The sequence below is a fragment of the Hypanus sabinus genome, chromosome 7, assembly GCF_030144855.1.
Source record: "Hypanus sabinus isolate sHypSab1 chromosome 7, sHypSab1.hap1, whole genome shotgun sequence".
NCBI lineage: Eukaryota > Metazoa > Chordata > Chondrichthyes > Myliobatiformes > Dasyatidae > Hypanus > Hypanus sabinus.
Window position 1 is genome coordinate 124,004,607 of NC_082712.1, and position 23,686 is coordinate 124,028,292.

General features: G+C 40.9%; 1 protein-coding gene across 1 annotated transcript in view; it reads right to left on the minus strand.

Annotated features, from left to right (window-relative positions):
- pnpla2 (patatin-like phospholipase domain containing 2) overlaps positions 1–23,686 on the minus strand; it is an 82,021-nt gene that overhangs the window by 17,428 nt on the left and 40,907 nt on the right. Inside the window, exons 3-5 of the mRNA XM_059975515.1 lie at positions 23,197–23,262; positions 6,678–6,887; positions 5,069–5,129 (exon numbers count right to left, since the gene is read on the minus strand). Of these exons, the coding sequence (XP_059831498.1) occupies positions 5,069–5,129; positions 6,678–6,887; positions 23,197–23,262 (337 nt within the window). The remainder of the gene's footprint in view (positions 1–5,068; positions 5,130–6,677; positions 6,888–23,196; positions 23,263–23,686) is intronic.

The following is a 23,686-nucleotide window of genomic DNA, read 5'->3' on the forward strand; positions in this document are numbered from 1 at the left end:
CCACAGAGCCTTCTTCCAGCTGACTTCAGAGTTTCCCACATGCCTTCTGGCAAACACTAGCTGAGATCTCATGTGAGTTCTTTTTCCAACAGATGCTTTCTCTTTGCCACTCTCTCATAAAGCTGTGACTGCTGAAGCACCCGGGCAACAGTTGTTGTATGCAGAGTCTCTCCCAACTCAGCCACTGAAGCTTGTAACTCCTCCAGAGTCGCCATTGGTCTCTTGGTGGCCTCCCTCACTAGTCCCTTTCTTGCACAGTCACTCAGTTTTTGCGGACTGCCTGCTCTAGGCAGATCCACAGTTGTGCCTTATTCTTTCCATTTCGTGATGAATGACTTAACTGTACTCCAAGGGATAATCAGTGACTTGGAAATTTTCTTGTATCCATCTCCTGAACTGTGCTTTTCAATAACCTTTTTACTGAGTTGCTTGGAGTGTTCTTTTGTCTTCATGATGAAGTTAGAACTCGCAGTTAGAACTTCGAGATATAGGTGTATTTTTATTACACTCAATTGAAACACTTTTGACTGCACACGATGTCAATTTAAATAATTATGTGACTTCTAAAACTAATTGGCTGCACCAGTGATAATTTGGTGTGTCCTGTTAAAGGGGGTAAGTACTTAGGCAATCAATTATTTTGTGTTTTATATCTGTAATTAATTTAGATCACTTTGTAGGGATCTGACTTCACTTTGACATGAAGAATCTTTTTTCTGATCAGTGTCAAAAAAGCTTTAATAGGCACTGTATTTATTGTGTAATCAAATGTGTCAATCATTTTAATGTGGCCAGCTATTTCTACTCTCTTTTTTATGATTTATTGGCACCCAGTATTCACTCTATATGAACCCATGAATTTGGTCTTTTTCTGCCTTTTTCTAAAAAAAACCTTAGATGTCTTATCCTGAAAAAGCACATGCAGTATGTTTTTTTTTAAAACTTGACCATCTCTCCCTGTGTTTTTTTAGTTCAAACATCTTACAGTGCTTCAACAGGTAGGTAGTCATCTCTGGTTCATTTTAAACTTCCTCATGGTTACTGTTATGTTTTGTAATTCTAAAACAAAGCGTATTGATAGGGAAGCCAGCTGGTGGTATTGAGGCATCCGCACCAGACTTCAGGGCCAATGGTCCCGGGTTCTAATTTGACCGGCTCCCTGCACGCTTTCCGCCTGTGTTGGGTTGAGCATCGAGCTAGCAACTCTGCCTCATAAAAAAACAGACAAAAATGCTAAAGTAACCGCAAGGTTGTGCCACAGAATGCAGAAAGGAACAACCTATTGAAAAAGGAAAGAACCAGGATGCCATTCGCTTACTTCGTACATAATAAATTATATAAACAACAAATAATGTTTAATCAAACAATATACTTATAATATTACTCAAATATTTCTGGTATATTAAATACACAAAGTCTGTGAATCCACAAATCCCACTTGAGACCTGAGACAGCCTGTCCTGAGGTTAGAACCATAGAACATTACAGCACTGAAACAGGCCTTTTGGCCCTTCTTGGCTGTGCTGAATGAGGCCATTTAATTTGTGCTGTTGTGGGACTGTGAACCATTGAAAGGAAAAAATCTAATGGGAGATTTAGTGTTGGATAGGATACAGGAAACATCAAAATACAAAATTCTTCAATGGATACAGGATGGAAGAGCATTGTCATAACTAGAAGCAAAGATGTGCAACATTATGGAAGTCAGTGTAGGTGATTTAGACCAATTATTTAACACATGTTCAAATTGAAAACTAATCACTTTGTAACTCATTTAGAGAGACAAGGGCATTATCTTAATTGTTTAGAAATAAACAAGGATGGTATTTTTATCTTGATCCAGAGAGATTTGAATTGAATCAATAGTAGTTTGCAGAATTAATCTAATTAAGATTGGCTTCATGGCAAAACAACGAATTGCACAACTAATGTCAGTGATAGTAAACCTGATTCTGATTCTAATAGTCAACATAATGGAGTGATGTTGCTAAGCGCTTCCACAAGGTAGTAAAATAATACACCTAGAAGCAAGCACTTGGACAAGAAGAGTGAAAATACACAAACAATAAATATTAACATGCAAGATCTGCTTATTTCAGTGAAGAAGCATAAACCATCACCCTTCTTCCATTCCTGAAAAAAATCCACAGCTTAAATATGTGCAGTTGACCAGGTACAAGAGTTCGTACAGACATCATCAATGCCACAAAGATGTTGATCCAATAAGAAGCAGGTTAAGAAAGCAGAAGTTCTTGCCAACACCCATCCCTTCCCTTCCAACACAAGGTGAATTTTTCTATATTCAGTGATAAGCCAAACAAGAAACAATTCCAAATATCTTTCAAGAACAAGATGAAATTGGATCACTGCACAGTAAAGGTGCAGCACAGGAACATGGTACACTTTATAGTACCAGCAACCTGGGTCCAGTTCCCACTGTTGCCTGTAAGGAGTTTGTACGTTCTTCCCATAACCAGGTGGGTTTCCTCTGGGTGCTCTGGTTTCTTCCCATTACAAAGATACACTGGTTGGAAGGTTAATTGGTCATTGTAAATAGTCCCATGATTAGGCTAGGGTTAAATCAGGGGATTGCTGGGCAGCATGGCTCAAAGAGCCTATTCCATGATGTATCTCAATAATTAAAATTAAATAATTAAGTAATATGGGGAGAACTTTCAGGCAAATTTAGGATAATGATCTATTGCCATTCTGGCCATCAGGTAATTTGTAGGAGCACGTTTTATTCACTCTGTACTTCACATTATGATGTGTTTTTGGTCACTCCTAGTTTTTGGTTACTACCCTGTGCGATTTTGATTGGGGTGATATGCAGGTAACGAATGACACAGCAATAGATTGAACTGAGATGATGTGAATATGCCTGGACTCCTGCTGTTTTATATTCTGCATTTTTCTTGTTTCTTGCGCAATGTATTGTGTTTTTTTTACACGTGGGAGGGTTGATGTTTTTCTCTGAACCGGTTCCATAGTTTTCTTTGCTTTGTGGCTGTCTGTGGGAAGACAAATCTCATGGGTGTACACTGCACACATACTTCGATAATGAATGTACTCTGAATCTTTGATTTTCAAAGTTCATCAGTTAATAACTGCATGTCATCAGAAAGGGAAAAAAAAGCAAAGACTGATAGCGCCTGTACTTGAAGATGACAAATCCTTTTATCAAATAACAAGAGTTTGTGACCAAACACATGTTAAATTACCCATATTTTATAGCCATCCCAATGAATTATGCATGGAGTGAAAAAGATGTTGAAAAGTTCTTTCTGGACAAAGCTCTCTGTTTCTTTCTGGACACCACACCCATCCAGTTCCCCGCCACCACGCTCCTCTGGCAGAACTTGTCCTCACTGTCAATAACTTCTCCTTCAGCTCCTCCTACTTCCTTCAAACAAAAGGTTTTCCCATGAGTACTCACATGGGTCCCAGCTACGCCTGCCTTTATGTTGGCTACATGGAGCAGTCTATGTTCCAAGGCTACACTGGTGTCACACCCCAACTTTTCCTAGCTACATTGACAACCACACCCACGCAGAGCTCATCGACTTCATCAACTTTGCCTCCAACTTCAACCCTGCCCTCAAATTTACCTGGTACATTTCCGACACCTCCCTCCCCTTTCTCCATCTCTGTCTGTCTCTGGAGACTGCTTATCGACTGATATCTTTTATAAACCCACAGACTCACAGCTAACCAGACTATACCTCTTCCCACTCTGTTACTTGTAAAAAGTGCCATACCCTTCTCTCAATTCCTCCATCTTCATTGCATCTGCTCTCAGGATGAGGCTTTTCATTCTAGAACAAAGGAGATGCCCTCCTTCGAAGAAAGGGCTTCCCTTCCTCCACCATCAATGCTGCCCTTACCCACATCTCTTCCATTTCGCATACGTCTGTGCTCATCCCATCCTCCCACCACCCTACCAGGGACAGGGTTCCTCTTGTCTTCATCTACCACCCCACTAGCCTCCATGTCCAGCACATAGTACTCCATAACTTCCACCATCTCCAACGGGATCCCACTACATCTTCCCCCCCAACCCCCACACTTTCTGCAGGGATCATTCCCTATGCGACTCTCTTGTCCACTCATCCCTCCCTACTTATCTCCCTCCTACACTTACCTTTGCAAGCGGAACAAGTGCTACACCTGTCCCTACACCTCTTCCCTCACTACCATTCAGAGTCCCAAACAGTCCTTCTAGGTGAAGTGACACTTCACCTGTGAGTGTGTTGGGGTCATTTACTGTTCCTGGTGTGGCCTCCTGTCTGTTGGGGAGATCCCTTCATTGAGCACCTAACCACTGTCAGCCAGAAAAAAGACGGGATCTCCCAGCAACCAAACATTTTATTTCTACTTCTCATTCCCATTCCAACATGCCAGTCCATGGCCTCCTTACCACCTTTTTGAGGCCACACTCAGGTTTGGGGAACAACACATTATATTCCATCTAGGTAGCCTCCAACCTGATGGCAGAACATTGATTCCTCAAACTTCCTGTAGTGCTCCCCACACCCCACCCCCTTCACCATTCCTAATTTCCATTTCCCTCTCACCTTAACTTCTTACCTGCCCACTGCCTCCCTCTTCCATGGTCTTCTGTCCTCTCCCATCAGATTCTCTCTTCTCGAGTCCTTCATTTCTTTCACCAATCTACTTCATCCCTCCCCCTCCCAGTTTCACCTATCACCTTGTGTCTTCCTCCCCAACCCTCACCTTCTTATTCTGACTCCATCTCTTTTTCCTCCCTCCTGATGAAGGGTTGACTGCTTACTCTTTTCCATAGATGCTGCCTGGCCTGCTGAGTTCCTCCAGCATTCTGTGTGTGTTGCTGTTCTATGGTCTCTTTAAAAGGGAGTTCATGTCTTCAATTGGTTCATTTTCATTAAAGATTTGCTCCTGTTCTGTTGAGCCATATGATTCATAACATTTACACCTACTTCTAAAAATTAAATGCAGTTTTACAGTATACTACTGTAATGGATTTTTAAAAAAACACAGGAAACATAATTGGACACATTATAATTAGAAATCAATGGTTCATGCTCACCATTCCTCTTGAGGAAGTCAAGGGCATCACTGTATCCTTGCTTGCACATATCCCACATCACCTGTCATATTAAAATATTTAATCATTTATAGCCAGACTAGGCAACTTAATTACCACTTTTTACATTGATCTCTACACAATTGTATGAATATTCAAAAAGCATATTATGAAATGTACATCAGACATACCAGCCAAAAACTAGTCAATTTACCTTACAATTTTATATTGTAAATCCTAAATATACAGAAAGTAGAGGAAGCAATGTCACAAAGAAACTCTGTCCATCTTAGTCCAAGTTTACTATCATGGTTAGATTTTGTTCAGAAACTAAATGAACTGCCTTTGGGAATCAAGGCTCTTTGATGACAGATAAGTGAGCCGTGTCTCCAGGCAACAGGCAACCCATCAGTTTTATGGCTGCAGAAACTACCTATGGAACCATATCACTCCAATAATCCTTTTACAATTAGCCAAACTTTACAGACTTTACTTTGGCTTTCTAAAAGAAAATTATGAGGACTGGGTGTCCTGGCAAGGATACCATTTATTACCCATTTTCAACAGCCTTCAAGTTCCTTTTTGTACCTTGTGTTACATTGGGCGGTTTGTCTTTGGCCAATTCTATAGCATTTGACTATTTTTACAAGGCCGAGTTGCTAGCTCAAGGTTCAACCCAGCACAGATGGAAAGCACACGAGGATACAACTGATTTAGAACACAAGATCACTGCACCGCCAGCCAGCATAACAAAAAAGTAGTAGTGGGCAATTTTCTTGCATCGCTGTGAAGGTAAGCACTAAAGTTATAGAGATTCTGTGCCAAAAGCGATAACTGCAAGAAAGCTAGTGCACAAGTTGATGGGGAACCTGTAGTTGCCATGTTTCCAAGACCCTGATAACATGATTTCTGTTCTCTTTATATTCTGTTTCAATTGGGGAGACTGCTCTTGTAACATTTCAAATGGCCAACATCTCAGATTCTTTACAATTTTTCTATTATTGCCCTTTTATACTTAAGTGCGAGGTTCCTGTTGGTCTGTGTTGTTTGCCTAGGTCATAGGTGTCAAACTCAAGACCCACAGGCCATATCCAGCCCGGCGTACAATTATATCCGGCCCATGAGATCATTTTAGATAGATCTATTATTTTAATTATTAATGGCCCGGCGATATGAAGCCTATGATTGTAAGTTAATACAAATCATAAAAATAATGCTTGCTCAGCAGTCTTCTTCATAAGAAACAGAATTTGTGAAGTGAAACACTTTGTAGTTATAGCAGAGACTGAGACACATGAGAACAGGCTGAAAAAACGGAGGCAATGAAAGCTGCGTTCGCACACGCCCGACTGATCCGGCCCGCACGAAGCTGCATTTTGCCCAATCCGGCCCGTGACCTAAAATGAGTTTGACACCCCTGGCCTAGGTCATGTAGCTTTAATGAGACATAATCCTATATATCTACACTGATCTCCTGTTCATCCCGGACTTTCTTTATGAAGAGATACCGCGAATCTACAGCAGCATTTTTAATTAAGTCACGGTATCGGTTTGAAGCACACTGCACTGCGCAAAAGCACTGCCAGTGATCTCCATCTTCCATCATTCTTACCTCTGGGTCAGGAGGAAATAAAGCCTTGGAAAGACGGTACATGTTCTGCAGGTTGAACTGGATGCTAGTATTTGTTATTCTCAACTCGTGCATATTGCTGGAGCAATCCCGAGGACAGATGTCACTCTCACCGGCAAAGGGAGACACTGTAATTGTGTTTTTGAGTTCATACTGAGGTAAGTTATCTGTAATTCCTCCATCAACATATCTCTGAGAATAAAAACACAATTAAAATTGCAATGAAACAGTAAACATCAGTAAAATAATTATTGGTAATTGGTTTATTATTGTCACATGTACCTAGATACCATGTGTAAAGCTTTGCCTGCATTCCATTCCAACAGAACGTGCATCCAAACACCAAGTTACCAGGAAATCTTCCACGCCCTTGATACAATAAGCCAAACTATAGTGATCAATACAGACACCTTCTTTGTTCGAAACTAACTAAAGTCCAAATGAAGTTTAGGAATTAGTGTTCAGAGCAACTGCAAGGAATTATAGCTCAATCTTTACTTCTGGCCACTGCTCTTGAATGCCAACTTTAAGATTATTCACTTCTGTTCACACATGGAGAAGGGTTGGAGAACGAGACTGAGAGATAGGGCCAACCCTAATCTCACTGAATGGAGCAGCACACTTGTCCTTTATGTGCTAATGTTGTTTTAATTACCACTACATCAATGCTATTAATGAAAACTGTGGATTCCTGATTACACTGATTTGTTCAATAATTTAAGCAGGTTTAACAGTAAGTGAGCAAAGGAAACAAATTCTCGTAACTTTACTGCTCATCCCTGGAGAAAATAAGTCATTGTGTGTTAGATACCTGAAGTAAACTTCACATATTTCTTTATAACATCTAAGGACAGTAAAGAGAGAATAGACTGCCCTGCTGTTCAACACAATAAGCAGACCCAGACTAGAAGATTCATTCGGGATGTTGCCTGTATTGGGGGAATTCAGTTACGGAGTGAGATTAGATAGGCTGACCTTGTTTTCCCTGGAGTGAAGGTGGCTGAGAGGTGACCAGGTAGTAGTTAGTTATGAAGGGCATAGACAGAGTAGATTATCCAAATCATTTTCCCCCATGGTATGGGTATCAAAAACCAGCAGCATGGGTTTAAAGTGAAAGAAAGGAGTACTTAAGTGTATCAAAGGGTTTAATTTTTTTTGCGGCACAGAGAATAGAGCTTTACAGAATGGAATCAGCCCTAATGGTGCATGCTGACCAAGATCCTCATCTAAGATAGTCCACATTTAGCCCACACCCCTCTGAACATTTCATATCCATGCGCCTGTCCAATCATCTTCTAAATATTGTTAAAGTACCTGGACGATTGATATATGAAATTTCTCTCAAGAGGTAGTGGAATCAGATAGAATTACTACCTTTAAAAGAGATTTAGACAGATTTTAAACAGTCAACGCACAGAAGGATACAATCCTAATGCAAAAGGGATTCATATAGATGGGCAAGCATTTTATCATGGATACGGGGAGCCAAAGGGGCCACTTCTGTGTTGCGCCATTCAATGTCTCTCCTGCACCTGTGCCATATAGCATTCACTTCCTCAATCTTTCCAAAACTGATACAGCTCTCATTTTTCAGGTGAAGGGGCTCTCTTTTAAAAAAAGACTGCACACATCTTGTACCTAAATTACATGAAAAAGCCTGTAAATAGCAATGGTTAATTTTTACCATTTTCTGTTAAAATGTTCACTCACAGTGCAAGACAGGAGCACAGCAGCCAAGCTAACTGGTAACACAATGTCATCATGAGCTCTTGTGTATACAAATTGATACAATGCTGATGATTTGCAAAAATGACAGTTATTCATGAACTCTTAAAACAGCAAAATCCTAAAATATCACTGTGATACTCATATTTTGTGCTCAATTGGAGCAACTTGAGGCAAGCGATGAGAATTCTATCCATAAACAGCAGAACATTTGAAAGGCAGAGCAAAAAACGTCATGTTTATTTGATTTTGGCCTCAAAAGGCTTGAGGCAGAGCAAAAAACGTCATGTTTATTTGATTTTGATCTTTTCAGGTATGTACGATTCCCTGAACTGAAGCTACATGCCCAGCTGTGACTCAGGAGTCATAAGCTGTGTGCCTTTTTTTCAACTTTATAACAGCAAAGTCTATGGTTAATGATTGAAGGGCTTGTGTTTTATTGTGGCTGAAGTTCAGTTTCGTGCCAAACCAAGCAATAAACCCCATCACTTCCTTGCAAATTTTCAAATAACATCCAAAAGTCCACAGAGGACCTAAAATTCCAGTTAACTGTCATCATTGTAGTACATGACTAGCAGGGTAGTAGATATTTAGCTTGGTCCTGTGAAATGCTGAAATCTTGCAATGTTATTTCAGTTTAGTGAATGGATCAATAAAGAACAAACAGGTTCTTAGCAAGTTAGACTGGATTAAACATTTTTCCTCTTTCATAGAACACTACTGCACCGTACAGGCCCTTTGGCCTACAGTACTTTGCTGACTTTTAACCTACTCTGAGATCAATCTAATGCTTCCCTCCGCGTAGTACCCCATTTTTCTTAATCCATGCACCTATCTAAGAGTCCCTAATGTCCCTAATGTACCTGCCTCTACCACCATCCCTTGTAGTTCCACACTATGTTCATCAGTATCTATGCAAAAAAACTAGCTCTGACATCACTGCTTCCTCCATAACTTTCTTCAATCATCTCTTGTATTAGCCATTTCCACCCCTGGAGGAAGGCACCTGGCGCCCACGGTCGGTGTACACTTCTATCAAGAAACCTCTCATCCTCCTTCAGTCCAAAGAAAAATGTTCTAGCTCGCTCAACCTATCCCCATCCAGTAAGGCATGTTCTCTAATCCAGACAGAATTCTGTACCCTCTATAAAGCTTCCACATCCTTCCGATAATGAGGCAACCAGAACGGAACACAATACTTCAAGAGTAGTCTGACCAGAGCTTTATAGAGCTGTAACATTAATTTGCCACTCTTGAATTCAATCCCCTAACTGATACATCTTATTAACCACCCTATACACCACCTATGGACATGGACCCCCAAGATCCCACTGTTCTTCCACACTGCTGGGAATTTTGCCCTTAACCTTGTATTTTGCCTTCAAGTTCAACCTTCCAAAGTGTATCAGGTCACACTTTTCCAGATCAAACTCCACCTGCCACTTCTCAGCCCAGCTTTGCAGCCCATTAATGTCCCATTGTAACTTACAACACCCTTTGCAACACAAGAACAGAGAAAGGCAGGAGCAGGTTTAGCCCACAGAGTCAATCTCACACTTTACAAGGATCATCTTCAATTAACTGGAAGAGTATCCTACAACCTGTGATGTCATCCTTTCATAATGCCACAAATAAGGAGGACAGGACTATAATGTATCCATTTTTGCCAATGGTAAGAAGCTGGTCATGAAAGTGAACTGTAGACAGGGAATGCAAAAAGAATTGGCAAGGAGATGGAGTAAAATGTGAAGTTATTCATTTTGGTCAGGAATCCAGTCAGAATGCTGAGGGAAATGAAGAGCTGATAACTGAAGCATTGTACATTAATATGCAGGTTCAGCTTAGACAATTAGGAAGCCATGTATCCTTTTGGTCAATGATGACAACTGAAGAAAAATTAAATCCTTTTGCAACTGTACAAGGCTTTGGTGAAGTTATACTGAAAACAACTTGTATAGCTTTGATATCCATCTACACTTGCTTGGAGCTGGTCCAATGCTTACCAGATTGACTCCTGGAGGAAAGGAGTTATCCAGTGAGAATGAACAGATTCTTCTTCATTTACTGAAATGCCAACATCATTTCCCATCCCAGTGTCTATTAGACTCTGGTGAAGAACTACCTGGTTAAACTGCAGCAGGATTTCTACAATACTCCCACAATGCTCTTATGCAGGGAACTACAGATAGATATAAACAATATCAGAATGAGATATGGTACATTTCCAAGTCAATATGTTGAGTGACTTGGGAGTGAAACCACAAGACAATTAAGCTCCTGTGTGTGTGTGCTGCCCTTCTTGACGGTACCTGTCAAAAGATGAGGGATTGGTATCAACTGCAATGTATCTTGTAGAATGTACTAACTGTAGCTAAAAATGCCAACACAGAAGGAAGGAAAAATGTGTAGAATAGTGGATATGATGCTAATCAAGTGGGTTGCTTTAACCTGAATGCTGTTGGAGTTGTACTCACGCAAGCAGAGCAAATTCCATTCCACTTCAGACTTTTGTTCCTAGGTGGTGCAATGGTTTAGGAGTGTCTGGGGTGAGCTACACACCACAGGGTACCAGCCTCTGACCTGCAATCTTAATTTCTGACCTTATGATGGACGCAAGGACAGCTAAACATACAAGCGCCTACAACATTGTCCTGAGAAACCCCTGTTGTCCATGGCCTGAGAGGATTCATCTCCAGCTAGCATAACCATTCTCTTAGTGTGAGGTACGCTTGTACAATTTCACTCCCCATGATGCATTCAGCCTACATACTAAACTTAGTCATTGCTCCCCATGGCAACTCTGACCTCACATTATTGCAGATATTCCCTTTATCCATCCCTTCCTCATCTTCTCTGCAGCAATTTTCTCTTTTCCAATTCTGATGAAGAGTCTTTGACCTGAGACATTATTCCTGTTTCCCTTTCCAAAGATGCTGTCTGACCTGCTGAAAATTTCTAACATTTTCTGTTGTTATTTCAGACTTTCAGCATCTGCAGTTTTCCCTATTGTAATTTACTGTGTAATCATGTACAAATTGTCAATAACAGTATGTCCACACCTTCCATCACAGTGCTGTTCACTAACAGCAACAGATGGAACCGTTAACAATCAGACGGGACTTGCCCTACATTTTCAAACTACACATATCTAGATAATTGAACATTGTCAAGACAGATTCCACTGTTGTGAGGACATTCATAAAGGATGGGCCCCAACACTCACTGCAGATTAAAGGATGAAATTGGAACTAAGTTAAATATTCAGCACTCCAAGAGAGACAGACAGAGCATCTAAGTAACTGTTTCCTGTAGCTGGGGTCTGGAATGTAGAATTGGTGAGATTAACAGATGTTGGGACAGCAGGGGAATTGAAATGCAGCAGGAAACTGCATGGTATAGAGGAAATGTAATGAGCTTTTCTATTTTTGCTGCTGCGAAGACCTTGCTGATTGCCACTGCAGGCTTGAGGTGAGTTGCATCATCTGAAGAAGCACTAAAGTTATGCCAGCCATGTCAGAAAAATGAAGATGTCTGGGTAAATATAAACATTTGCTTGGCTCTGCACTGAACTGAGACCGAGGCTGTGGCCTGCTCCAGGATTCATGTCAATGGACTGAGTTTTGTTCTGAATACCATTTGCATACTCTTATTGTTTGCACGATTTGTTTTTTCCCTCTCTGTGTATTGGGTGTTTGACCGTCTTTTTTTCTTAAATGAGCCCTTTTGGGTTTCTCTGTTTTCTGGCTGCCTGTAAGGAGACGAATCTCAAGGTTGTATATGTATATATAGTTTGATAATAAATGAACTTTGAACTCTGAAATATGAGGAATAGTCTCATGGACATTAGAGACATTATCAAAGGAAACCTCCAGTTAGTATGTATGGTGCAAATATAAATATTCCTAAAGTAGAGCTGGCTAAAAGGCAACTCGTCCTTCAAATATTTCACAATTATGAGTACCTCAGCACTGAGCTTGCAAACTTCCCTTTTCTACACTACACAATTAACTGACAGACCTACAGTATTTCAGTAAATGGAAAACAAAGGACTGCAGAATATCATCTCACAGTCAGGAAATGGTGGCAGCAAATTGGGCATTATGCTGGAAATTCAGTGTATTTATTTCAAACTTAAGAAATTCAACACATTTACTTTAAACTTAAAAAGCTGGTGCTGGTAAACTTGGCCATGAAGCTGTTGGACTAAAATAGTTTGGAACTTTAGCTGTTAATCTAGAAACATTACAATATTTCTTTTCCTGTTACCAATATATCCTTCTTTACCCACCCACATCCAGATGTCTGATTTGCTCTGAATTTTCATTGGTTGATTATGTGCACCATGCGCCGATCTTAGTTTGACTGTTCTTGTAGAACAAGTATTCAAATGAGGATATAACATCCATGTTAAGAAGCAAGTTATTTCTACGTGTTGGCGTGTGGCCAAGTTGTTAAGGTGTTGGTCTAGTGATCTGAAGGTCGCTATTTCGAGCCTCAGCTGAGGAGCATGTTGTATCCTTGAGCAAGGCATTAACCACACATTGCTCTGCGATGACTCCGGTGCCAAGCTGTATCAGCCTAGTGCCCTTCCCATTGGTGGCGTGGAGTGGGGAGATTTGCAGCATGGGCAACTGCCACACAACCTTGCCTAGGCCTCAGTCAACTTCAAAATCAATGGACAGCCAAAGAAGATGAAGAAGATTTCTATGTAATTATGTAAACAAATATTTTGAATTTTGGATGTTATTTTGTACAATACCGTCCTATTAATCAGAGATTATGTACATTACAGCTATTTGTACAGACATACCCACAAGTCAGTCATTTTACATCATATATGATATTTGATATAATTACGGAGAATAAACTGGTATTGCAACTCCACCTATGCCTCTCTTTAGAAAATGCCTGTATGTATCTCTGCAACACTATCCAGTTACTGACAATTCTTTGACTTGCAGGACAGCATAGTTGTATTGCTAGTAGAGCTGCTGCCCCAAAATACAGGCACTCGGGCACAATCCTGACCTTAAGCAGAGTTTGCATGTTCTCCTGTGATCATACGATCAAATCCCAACCATGTGTAGGTTGGTAGTTAATGAGTAGGTGAATGGTAAAACATAGGGGGTGGGAGTCGATGAGAATGTGGAAAGAACAAAGAAAAATGTGGAACTAGTGTAAATGGATAGTTGATGGTTAACCGTGAATCAAATGGGCCAAGGGGCTTTTTCCCCATGTGGAATGACCTTCTGCCTCAACAGTGATTGTTAACAAGTTACTCCATTGTCGGCAGAGTAACAGCATAGTAATGTTACAAGACGAGTGTAAAGGGATCCCAGTGGAGCCCAGTCCAGTCTTGAGGCATCCAATTCCACTTGGTAACTAGATAAAGTTAGGATGTCAAAACTCCAGCCTCTGAACATCCCCAACAGTCATGGAGGCACTTGGGGCACAGTCCCCAAGGGCCAAAGTTGGGGCCACATGGCTGTTAGATGCTGGGTAACATCATGCATGAAGCAGGGAGTTGTGGTGTCAGATCCCACTCCAGAGATTTGAACACATCGATTGGAAGGAGAATTCAGTGCTGTACTTCCTCAGTCAGAAGTGACAGTCTTTGCTCAAGGTTCTAATTCAAGGCCCTGATTTTGTTGCTGGGATGAACTCAGCAGGTCAGAGAGCATCTAGGGAGGGAAATAAACAGTCAACGCTTCAGGCCAACACATTTCATCAGGACCAGAATGGAAGGGGGCAGAAGTAGTAATAATAAGGTAGGGGATGGGGGAGGAGTACAAGCTGGTAGGTGATAGGTCAAACCAGGTGATGGGGATGATGGGTGGGTGGGGGAGTTATATTCCAAAGATAAGTGAGCAGGTCATTAGTTTTCTCTCAATGAGCGTCACAAAAAAACAAGATATCTGCTCATTACTTCACTGCCTGTTTCTGACAGATACTGTGCAGAGTTGCTGCCACTGTTTCTATACTGGAAAGCATTTCAAAGGCCATGAACTGCTGAAATTGTGAAAAGCCTGACACAAATGCAGGCTTCTCTAAACTAGTTAATACCTTGACATAAGACAGCTTCAGTTTCTACATTTAATTTTCCACGTAGCTTCAACTACCTTGATAGCATATTAATCAGGAGAGGATAACCCACTGCTCATTGTCACAAGGCAAGGATGAAAATTTACCATTATGTAGATGAAGTAAAGCAACCTTTTACTGTATATACAACAAATCATTTGCACAGTAGGGGTAATTTATCCTGATGCTTTGATTAATACAGGCTGGGTTATTGGAGCTGGCAATAGTTCTGACAGCAAGAATTCACCACTAGAGTGGCTAAAATTACATGTCATTTTGTTTCCAAACTTTTGGTTTACTTGCAATTCATTTGTCACCAGGTACAATTCCTTCCGCGATAAATGAATCCGTAAACAGGTATTTCATTTTCTCTTTATTTGAAATTAAAATACTCGGTTAAATTTCTGCACTGCAGCAACCTGCTGATCCTCTTATTAAGAGTTCAGATCAATTTTGTGCAGCATTATTTGCTGATCTCAGTTAATCTTTTTGGGGAGAATTGTTAACCAGAGACAAGAGGGAAAATAAAACAATGGGATCTAATTTACTGTACAATATTCTCTCGTGCTTTCTGATCAACAGTCCAAAGATTAATGGAAGCCAGACAGATGGAGAAGCCAGCCAGACACATACATGTGTTGGGGGGGGGGTGGGGGGGGGGAAGAAAATATTAAGATAGACCTGAAATTTTGAGAAGAGCCTCCCTTGCTAATAAGTTTCAGAAATCACAATGCACAAAAATATCACTGTGTATTGAGTGGAAAAACACATTTCATGATCTCTGCACCCTCCAAAGTCCAAAGTGCTTAACAGCCAATTTTCTCCCCATTGCTTTTGTAATCAAATCTGATAACAAGAATGTAAAGACCCAAAATGATAATGAGATAAAGAAATGAATAATTGAAATTCAAGGAAGCAAAGTCCACTTGCAGTCACTGCTAAAATGTGTACTTAATACTACTGATCAAAGGCAGAGTTTTATATAATAGTTACACAATTGATATTATTGCTCACACCAATGGATACTTTCCTTTGTTTCACAGTGTTTTCTATTCTTTTGCATGGTGATCTTTCTTCTTTGAACTGCTGATCCCCTAGGACGTTGGTCAACATTAAAATCTTAGAATAAACACATGTTGCTGCTATAAAGGTTCATGTACCCGAAGCACATTGACAAGTGCTAGCAAGTGACCTGTACCTAATGAGTCTTATTCTGACTAGCGGTTTCAAATGAAAAATAGAACTAATGCTACTAACATGTTCACCCATACTGAAGAGTATTTATCAGGGAGATTTCCAATGTGATATAATGAAGATGTAGGGGACAAACTGGAGAAATAGACATTAGGACAGAAGGAGACATGGTACCCTATGAAAAAAATATTGCTTTCTGCAAGCAAGGCTGACCATGATAAAAAAAAGACAACAAATAGCACCATAATACAAGTCTGTTGTTCACTTAAGAACATAGCCAGGCAAATACCCTCTTTCTCAATGTCAACAACACAACGGGGATGGTTACTGACTTGGAGAGAACTTGCACTACTTGCAGCCTCTTTATGTTGATGCACAGAAATGTCAAACTCCTGGGAGTGCACATCTTCTCCTGAGCCCAGAACACATCCTACACATCCAGGAAAGCTCACCAACCCCTCTATGTTGAGGCAGCTGAAGAGAATTGAGACTCCGCATATCTATACTCATATACAGTCCTACAGCTGCAGAGCAGAGCACATCCTAACATGCTGCATCGCCACACTGCAATGGGCAGGAAGGCTCTACAACAGGTTGCCAAAACTACACATCACCAACCTATCCAGCATCAGGGACATGCATACAGAAAGGTGCCAGAAAAGGACCAGTAACACAATGAAGGATCCTATCCGCGCTGCTCGTGAACTGTTTGTCTCATTCCCATTGGAGAGGGGGGTACGTAGCATCCACTGCGGAACCACCAGACTCAGTTACTTCCCCCAGGCAGCAAGGCTGATTACCACCTTCCCCCACCCTTCCATGCCCCTCATCGCCACTACCTTTATCATTTCCTGTCAGAGTGATTTAATGTACAGACACTCCTGTGCCTAGCGTTGCTTTGTAGGCATATAATCAACCAATGTATATGAGCTATCTTATGATTTTATATTTATTTTGTGCTTTATTGTTTTCTCTTTGTGCTACGTCGAATCCAGAGTAACAATTATTTTGATCTCCTTTACACTTGTGTACTGCAAGTGACATTGAACGAGATTGAATGTGGAATGGAGAAGTCTGAGCTTTGAGTAGCAAGTAGTTTTGTTCAGTAACATTCCTGTGCAGTACTCTGTGGCAATTTGTTTCACTGAAAGAAACAAGTTGTTGACCATGTTGAAATGGTTTACCCAATTTGACCACAAGACATACGAGCAGAATTAGGCCATTTGGCCTATCGAATCTGCTCTGCCATTTCATCACGGCTGATCCATTTCCCTCTCAGCCCCAATCTCCTGCCTTCTCCCTGTATCCCTTCATGCCCTGACCAATCAAGAATCGATCAAACTCTGCCTTAAATATACCCAATGACTTGGCTTCCACAAGTTATTCATATGCACTCTCTTAGATTAGTGTATTTAAATACACATTTTAAGCAACATGTATTTTACGCATACACTGGATTTCAATTTCATTGCAGCAAGTACAGCTTTGATTGCTTTGCAAAGATCGCACACAGAGTACAGGCACAGGGGAAAACTTGGCAAATACTGCCAGGTTTCAAAGTTGGAACGAGATGCAAAGTTGGTCATCGGTGGATTTACTGAGAAAGTACTTTCGAAGAATCAATGCACAGTTATATAGCATTTTGCTTTTAGCTTGTTGTTTGTTTGGTAATGAAAAATAAAGCAATCTTCCACTCCAGTTCAAATCAAGGGTCAACAAGGTTCATTTCATGCCTGTTGAATGCCTGATTACTCCCAAAATACTGCAACCATGGGCAAGTAAATGGAGTGAAGGGGACTTGGCAAGAGAATCTCAACAAGATGGGCGATTGAAGATGTCATTTCTAAGATCAGTGGTCCCCAATCACCGGGGCGCAGACCGGTACCAGGCCACAAAGCATGTGCTACCAGGTCGCGAGGAAACGATATGAGTCAACTGCACCTTTCCTCATTCCCTGTAATGCCCACTGTTGAACTTGAACACACGTGAGGTCATCAGTCGGTCATTAACCTACAACTACACAATGAGTGAAAAAACAAACGTCGCTTGAAAGTTTCTTTGGAAGAGGTGGTAGGGATATAAAAGGCCTAACGATGATGATAACGCACAGACAGCTGAGCTGGAGACTGCAAAAAAAAAAGAATGCTTCCTTCAACAGAAAATACGATGAGTCATACATAAAATATGGCTTTAATGCGACCGGTGACTCACACGCTCCAAGCCCCCTGTGTGTGATATGTGGAGACAAGCTGTAATGAGGCAGTGAAGCCCTCAAAACTGCTTTGGCACCTTGAGTCCAAGCACCCTGAACTTAAAGACAAACCCGCTGATTTTTGTGAGCGAATAAAACGTGAGCAAGCAGAACAGAAGCAAGTGCTGAGAGCCACCACCTCAACAAATGTTGCTGCTCCGAGAGCATCGTACTTAGTGGCTAGCCGTATTGCTAAGGCTAAGAAGCCTTTCACTGTTGGTGAAGAATTGATTCTGCCTGCTGCCAAGGACATGTGTCATGAACTGTTGGGAGAAGCTGCAGCTAAGAAGATGGCCCAGGTTTCTCTTTCAGCTACCACAGTTTCAAGGAGAATCAATGACATAGAGGAGGACATCGAAGCACAGCTGTTGGAACGCAGTAACGAGTCACCATGTGACAAGGAGTGGATAGCAAAACTCACTTATCTCTGTGACATCTTCAATTTGCTCAATCATCTCAATTTGTCACTTCAGGGGAGAATGACAACTGTCTTCAAGTTGGCAGATAAAGTGTCTGCTTTCAAGGCCAAACTGGAACTGTGGGGATGGGGAGTCAACAGGGGCATATTTGACATGTTCCCAACATTAGCTGGGATTTTGGGAGAGCCTGAGGCTGCACCATCCTTCTCACAGCTGGTGCGCAATCACCTATCTTTGTTGTCGACAGAATTTGAGCGTTACTTCCCAACCGCAAATGACCCAAGACGTGCAAAGGAATGGGCCCATGACCCATTTGTGAATGTTCCTGGTGAATCATCCATGTCAGCGCAGGAAGAATATCAACTCCTTGAGTTTGCAAATGACAGTGGGCTGAAAAGTATGTTTGACATAACATCTCTGCCGGCATTCTGGATCAAAGTCAAGGCTGAATATCCTCAGATAGCCATGAAAGCACTTAAAATGGTGCTTCCATTTCCAACATCATATCTCTGCGAAGTGGAGTTTTCTGCAATGAATGCAATGAAAACTAAATTGCGGAATAGACTGGACATAAGGAACCCCCTTTGAGTATTGCTTTCTCCCATCACCCCTCGATGGGACCGTCTTGTTGCAAGGAGACAAGCCAAGGGCTTCCACTGATTCAGTGATACTGGTGTATTGCAATGACTTTATATGTTCATACCAGGAAAATATGCGCTTTGTGTTTAATATCCAAATGTTACTTAAAATGTTATGATGCTATTGACTTATAAGTGACGTATAATTGAGTGATCACCATATTCATGTGAGAAAAATACACGATGTGTGTTTAATATTAAATTTGTTGGATAAACCCTTTAGAAATGAAATTGAGTGTATTAGCCACTTATAAGTGACTTACAGTTGACTTATCACCTATATTCCTGTTGCGATTAACAACGCCCCTCTGCCCCCCGCCCCCATCACCCGGTCCACATGAATATTGTCAATATTAAACCGGTCCGCGGTGCAAAAAAGGTTGGGCACCCCTGTCCAAAAACCATGAACTTGAACTGGGGGTGTCAGTAATGGGAACCAAAAGGAACACTATGCAACTGGTGGTTCTTCACATTTTTCTGTTAGGGCATATAGCAAATATTAATTTCACCAGCAACCAATCTTCAGATTTGAATGTGAATTGCAGATTGAATTTAAAACACAGCTAAGAACAATTAGACCTCAGATGCCTGCACGTATATGAATGTGGCCTACTCAGAGGAGAGTAACATTTACTTTGAGTGCGAAGGAAGAAGTGTTTGAAAACTATAGTTAATTCAAAGGAAGCTTTGTAGATACATTGTAACTATAGAATTGCCCTCATATTACCTTTGATCTTTAGCATATAAAATGTCATGTAATATCGGGTCAGGCAGGCACCTTCTTCGAAGAGTGTCTCAAAATCGTGTCTGTTGCTCATTTTTGCTGAGTAAAACATTTCTATATCCACTAGCCTCAGTACCTCTCAGTTCACTTTTTTTTTCAGATTACAACAATTGCAGCAGCTGGAACAAAATTATCATTTATAAAATGAAAATATGAAGCTACCCTAAAAAGTCCAGGCAGCTTTAAACTTTAGTCCCACAATCACTCTGGTAACGAAAGACTTTTCTTTTTGGGTAGTAGGGGAATGGGCATGGCTCCCTAAATTCCAGTCAACCACCTGCTGATCCAGCAGGCAAATCCTGTACAACACTGAACCCGCTTTAGAGGGGATGTCTGGTCTGGTAGGAGCTTCCATACTGAAAATGTAAACCAAAACTACAATTTTTGCACCATATTTTTCAGTGGTTTCTCTTGACTAATGTATCATCTTGGGCATTAAGGGAAAAGTTACTGGAGAGGAGCAGTAAGTGTACCAGTGTATCTGAGCCATAGCTCCTAGTCTTTCCTGAGAGACAGGGTCTCCAAGAATGAGACTATGAACAGGGCAGGAAGCAGAGGCATAGCTAGGCCCAAGCTTCCCACAAACCTCTTTGTATGATGGCTGATGTCCTCTGCAACAAGCTAATGCTAAGGACAGCCAGTGTCCATAGGGTCGCAGTGGCCATATAGAGTGTTGAGCAAAAGCCCTGAAAAGGGAGAAGCCTACCTAGAAACTAAAATAAAACAAGTGGTATTCAAATATAAAGTTTTAGTTACTTGTTGATGACAGGTCACAACATTACTGATATATTGTGGGATCTTAAGGTCTGGATGATAAAGGCAGCCCATAGTAAGTCTGCTTTTATTAGATGAGGCAGTGAATTCAACGGTTGGGAAGTTAAGTTGAAGCTTTATAAAACAGGTAAGGCTGTATCTGAAGTATTGAATTCATTACAAGTTGCCCCATCAGAGGAAGGGCATTGAAGCTTTGGAGAGGATGCAGAACAGGTTTTGCAGGATGCTGCCTGGATTAGAGAGCATGTGCTATAAAGAGAGATCAGACATCTTGGGCTGCATGCTTTGGAACAACAGAGGATAAGGATTAACCTGACAGGAGTTTACAGATTTTGAGACGCATAGATAGGTAGCCAGCATCTTTGTCCCAGGGTCAAAATGTTCAAAAGTAAAGGATACAACTTTAAGCTGAGAGAAGGCAAGGTCAAAGAGGAAGTGGTGGGACTGGTTCCACCAACCCTGATACAGAGCAGGGGGTGTGTATAATGTGTTGCTAGAGGTGGTGGGAGAAGCATTGAAGCGGCTCCTGGATAGAGATATGAATGTTCAGAGAATGGATGGATATAGACATTGTGTAGGCAGAAGGGGTTAGTTTAGTTAGGCATTTGATTACTAGTTTAAATAGTTAGACACAACACTGCAGTTCATGGAAGTATTGGGTGACACTCTACTTTAGGATGTCCCACTGCGAAGCAATTGCAGGGTGTGAGAAGGACGATGTGTGGGGGCTAATGGAGAGGTGAATGACCCATGTCTAACAGCTGGCAAGCCAAGGATGTTCTACAGCTGAACCAGATACAAAGGGCCAATTGACTACATGTTATCCTCTCAGAATAATCAAAGGAATGTGGAAGAAACAGTGTGCTCCCAATGGCTTGATAGCAGTGAAGCCTATGCTGGTGCATTCATCGTTGGAAGATCTGTCCTAGAAGATCAAATAAAGCACGCTCAGACTAGTCATTAATGACAATAGCCTTCTTCTTCCCGAAAAGGATAAATGACTATTTTAATCATATGAATGACAGATACATGTTAAAGGTGATCTTCAGAAGACTTGGTTCCACTTTGGATGCATCCAAATTTGTATGAATTTTGAGAAGAGATTTCCTCAGTTTCTGTTAAAACTATGCATAATGTCATAGCTGCATAATGTCAGCTATAAACATTTTTTAAAGTCTAAAGTTTACTTTAAAAATATGAACAGCAAGCTGATGTAGTTAATGCAGCTGAAAATGGGTTAATCACTGGTCTCTAAGCCATCATCTACAAGAACCTAATGACCAGATGGAACTATTAGAGAATATAGTCATAATTTTAAACTAAAACTTATTCATAATCATTTATGACATACCCATTAGTATCTTTGAACCCAATTAAAGATTAAGCTTAAGAAGCTGTATTATGAAGTGTAAATAAGTGCATTTATCAGTCTCACCATGGTGATTAATACACTCTAGGAAAACAGCCAACTTTGTGGGCAGGACCCGCTGACAGCACAGAAGGTCATGGAAACTCAACTTGCACTGAATCTATTTTCAGCCAAAAATGACATTATCTTTCATAATGATCTAGTTGATTTATTTGGTAAATCACATAGAAACAAAAATGTTAGCATTTCCTTTTTAAAAAAACTACCAGATCCCATTAATGCAGTGCATGGAATCAGGAGCCTAAACACGAGGAAACCTGCAGATGCTGGAAATTCAAGCAACACACACAAAATGCTGGTGGAACGCAGCAGGCTAGGCAGCGTCTATCGGGAGAAGTACAGTCGGCATCTCGGTCCAAAACGTCGACTGTACTTCTTCCTATAGATGCTGCCTGGCCTGCTGCATTCCACCAGCATTTTGTGTGTGAATCAGGAGCCTAGACAACTTTGAGTACTTTGACAAGGATTTTGTTGAAGACACCAAGTAACTGATCTATACGAAGCTAGGATCAATCGCCAGTCTGCTGCAAGCTGACTGACCTCAAGCAGAATATCAGAGTTAGTCACAGGATGTCTAAATTAGGAAAGGATTGCATTTGAAGGAACGTATGCTCATTAGTTAACAACAGGATTGGGATGCTTTCTGTGACTTGAAGAATCACTCTAGGTTTTCATAAAGATGAACATTTGAAAGATCCCTTGTATGTACACTAAAGAATAATGGAAAGAGCAAATTGCTTGCAGAGCAAGATGGGGGAAAAAGAAGACAGACGGAAAAGAGGGAATTTTTAAAGAAATGAAACTTCGTATAACGGTGATCATTCAAAATGTCCATTATCTGGAAAATGGAGGCAAACAAACCCCAACAAGGTTTGGATTTTCTGTAACTTGACAGTTGCCTCTCAAAGTCCAACCCTACATCCCCCATCGTGAGAGATGGAAACAGGTAAGTCTGGCCATCAGGGCTCTGGTGAAGTTGTATAGGCCAATGCCTATCCAGTGGGTACAATAGATTACAGAAACATTGATGAACTCCAACTATACTCTCAACTTTGTACAATGGAAATGGGAGGTCATCAATGGCCTATGCTCCACAGGGAGCTAAGGACCCAAGAAGATAGTTTTGACATTTGGAAATATTACTCATGCTCTCAATCATAGTACAGATAAAATTCTTTTCAAATCTCCGGACACAGTTCAACTTACCACGCCTTGCAATGTTGGTGGTATTAGTCCACAGTACACAGGAATAAATGTACTGCATATGCAGGCCTGCAAATAAAAAAGATATTTCTCATGAGCCATCAACAATATAACTTATGACTAAAATGTAACAATAACGAGCTCTTACTGGAAATCACCCCGATTGGAAATTGAGGGAAAATGATAACATGGGTGTATCTTCAGCAGTACAGAGTCCAGGCCATAAATTGTTCCTTTTCATTAAGGGAACCAGGTTTTTGAGAGAAAAATTACAAGTGTTGGGGTCTGATTGTTTGGACTGGAATTGATTTGTCTTGGCCACTATTTGCAATTATACAATTGATTTTTGAGGAAATCATATTGAAGAATATGCAATAGACTTTGCTCTGTTATTTTCCCCCAATTATCACCCATTTATTACTATGACAGTATTTTTACAAACAGATAGTGCTACAACCCATGAAAAACTCTATTCATACACATTCTCCATCTA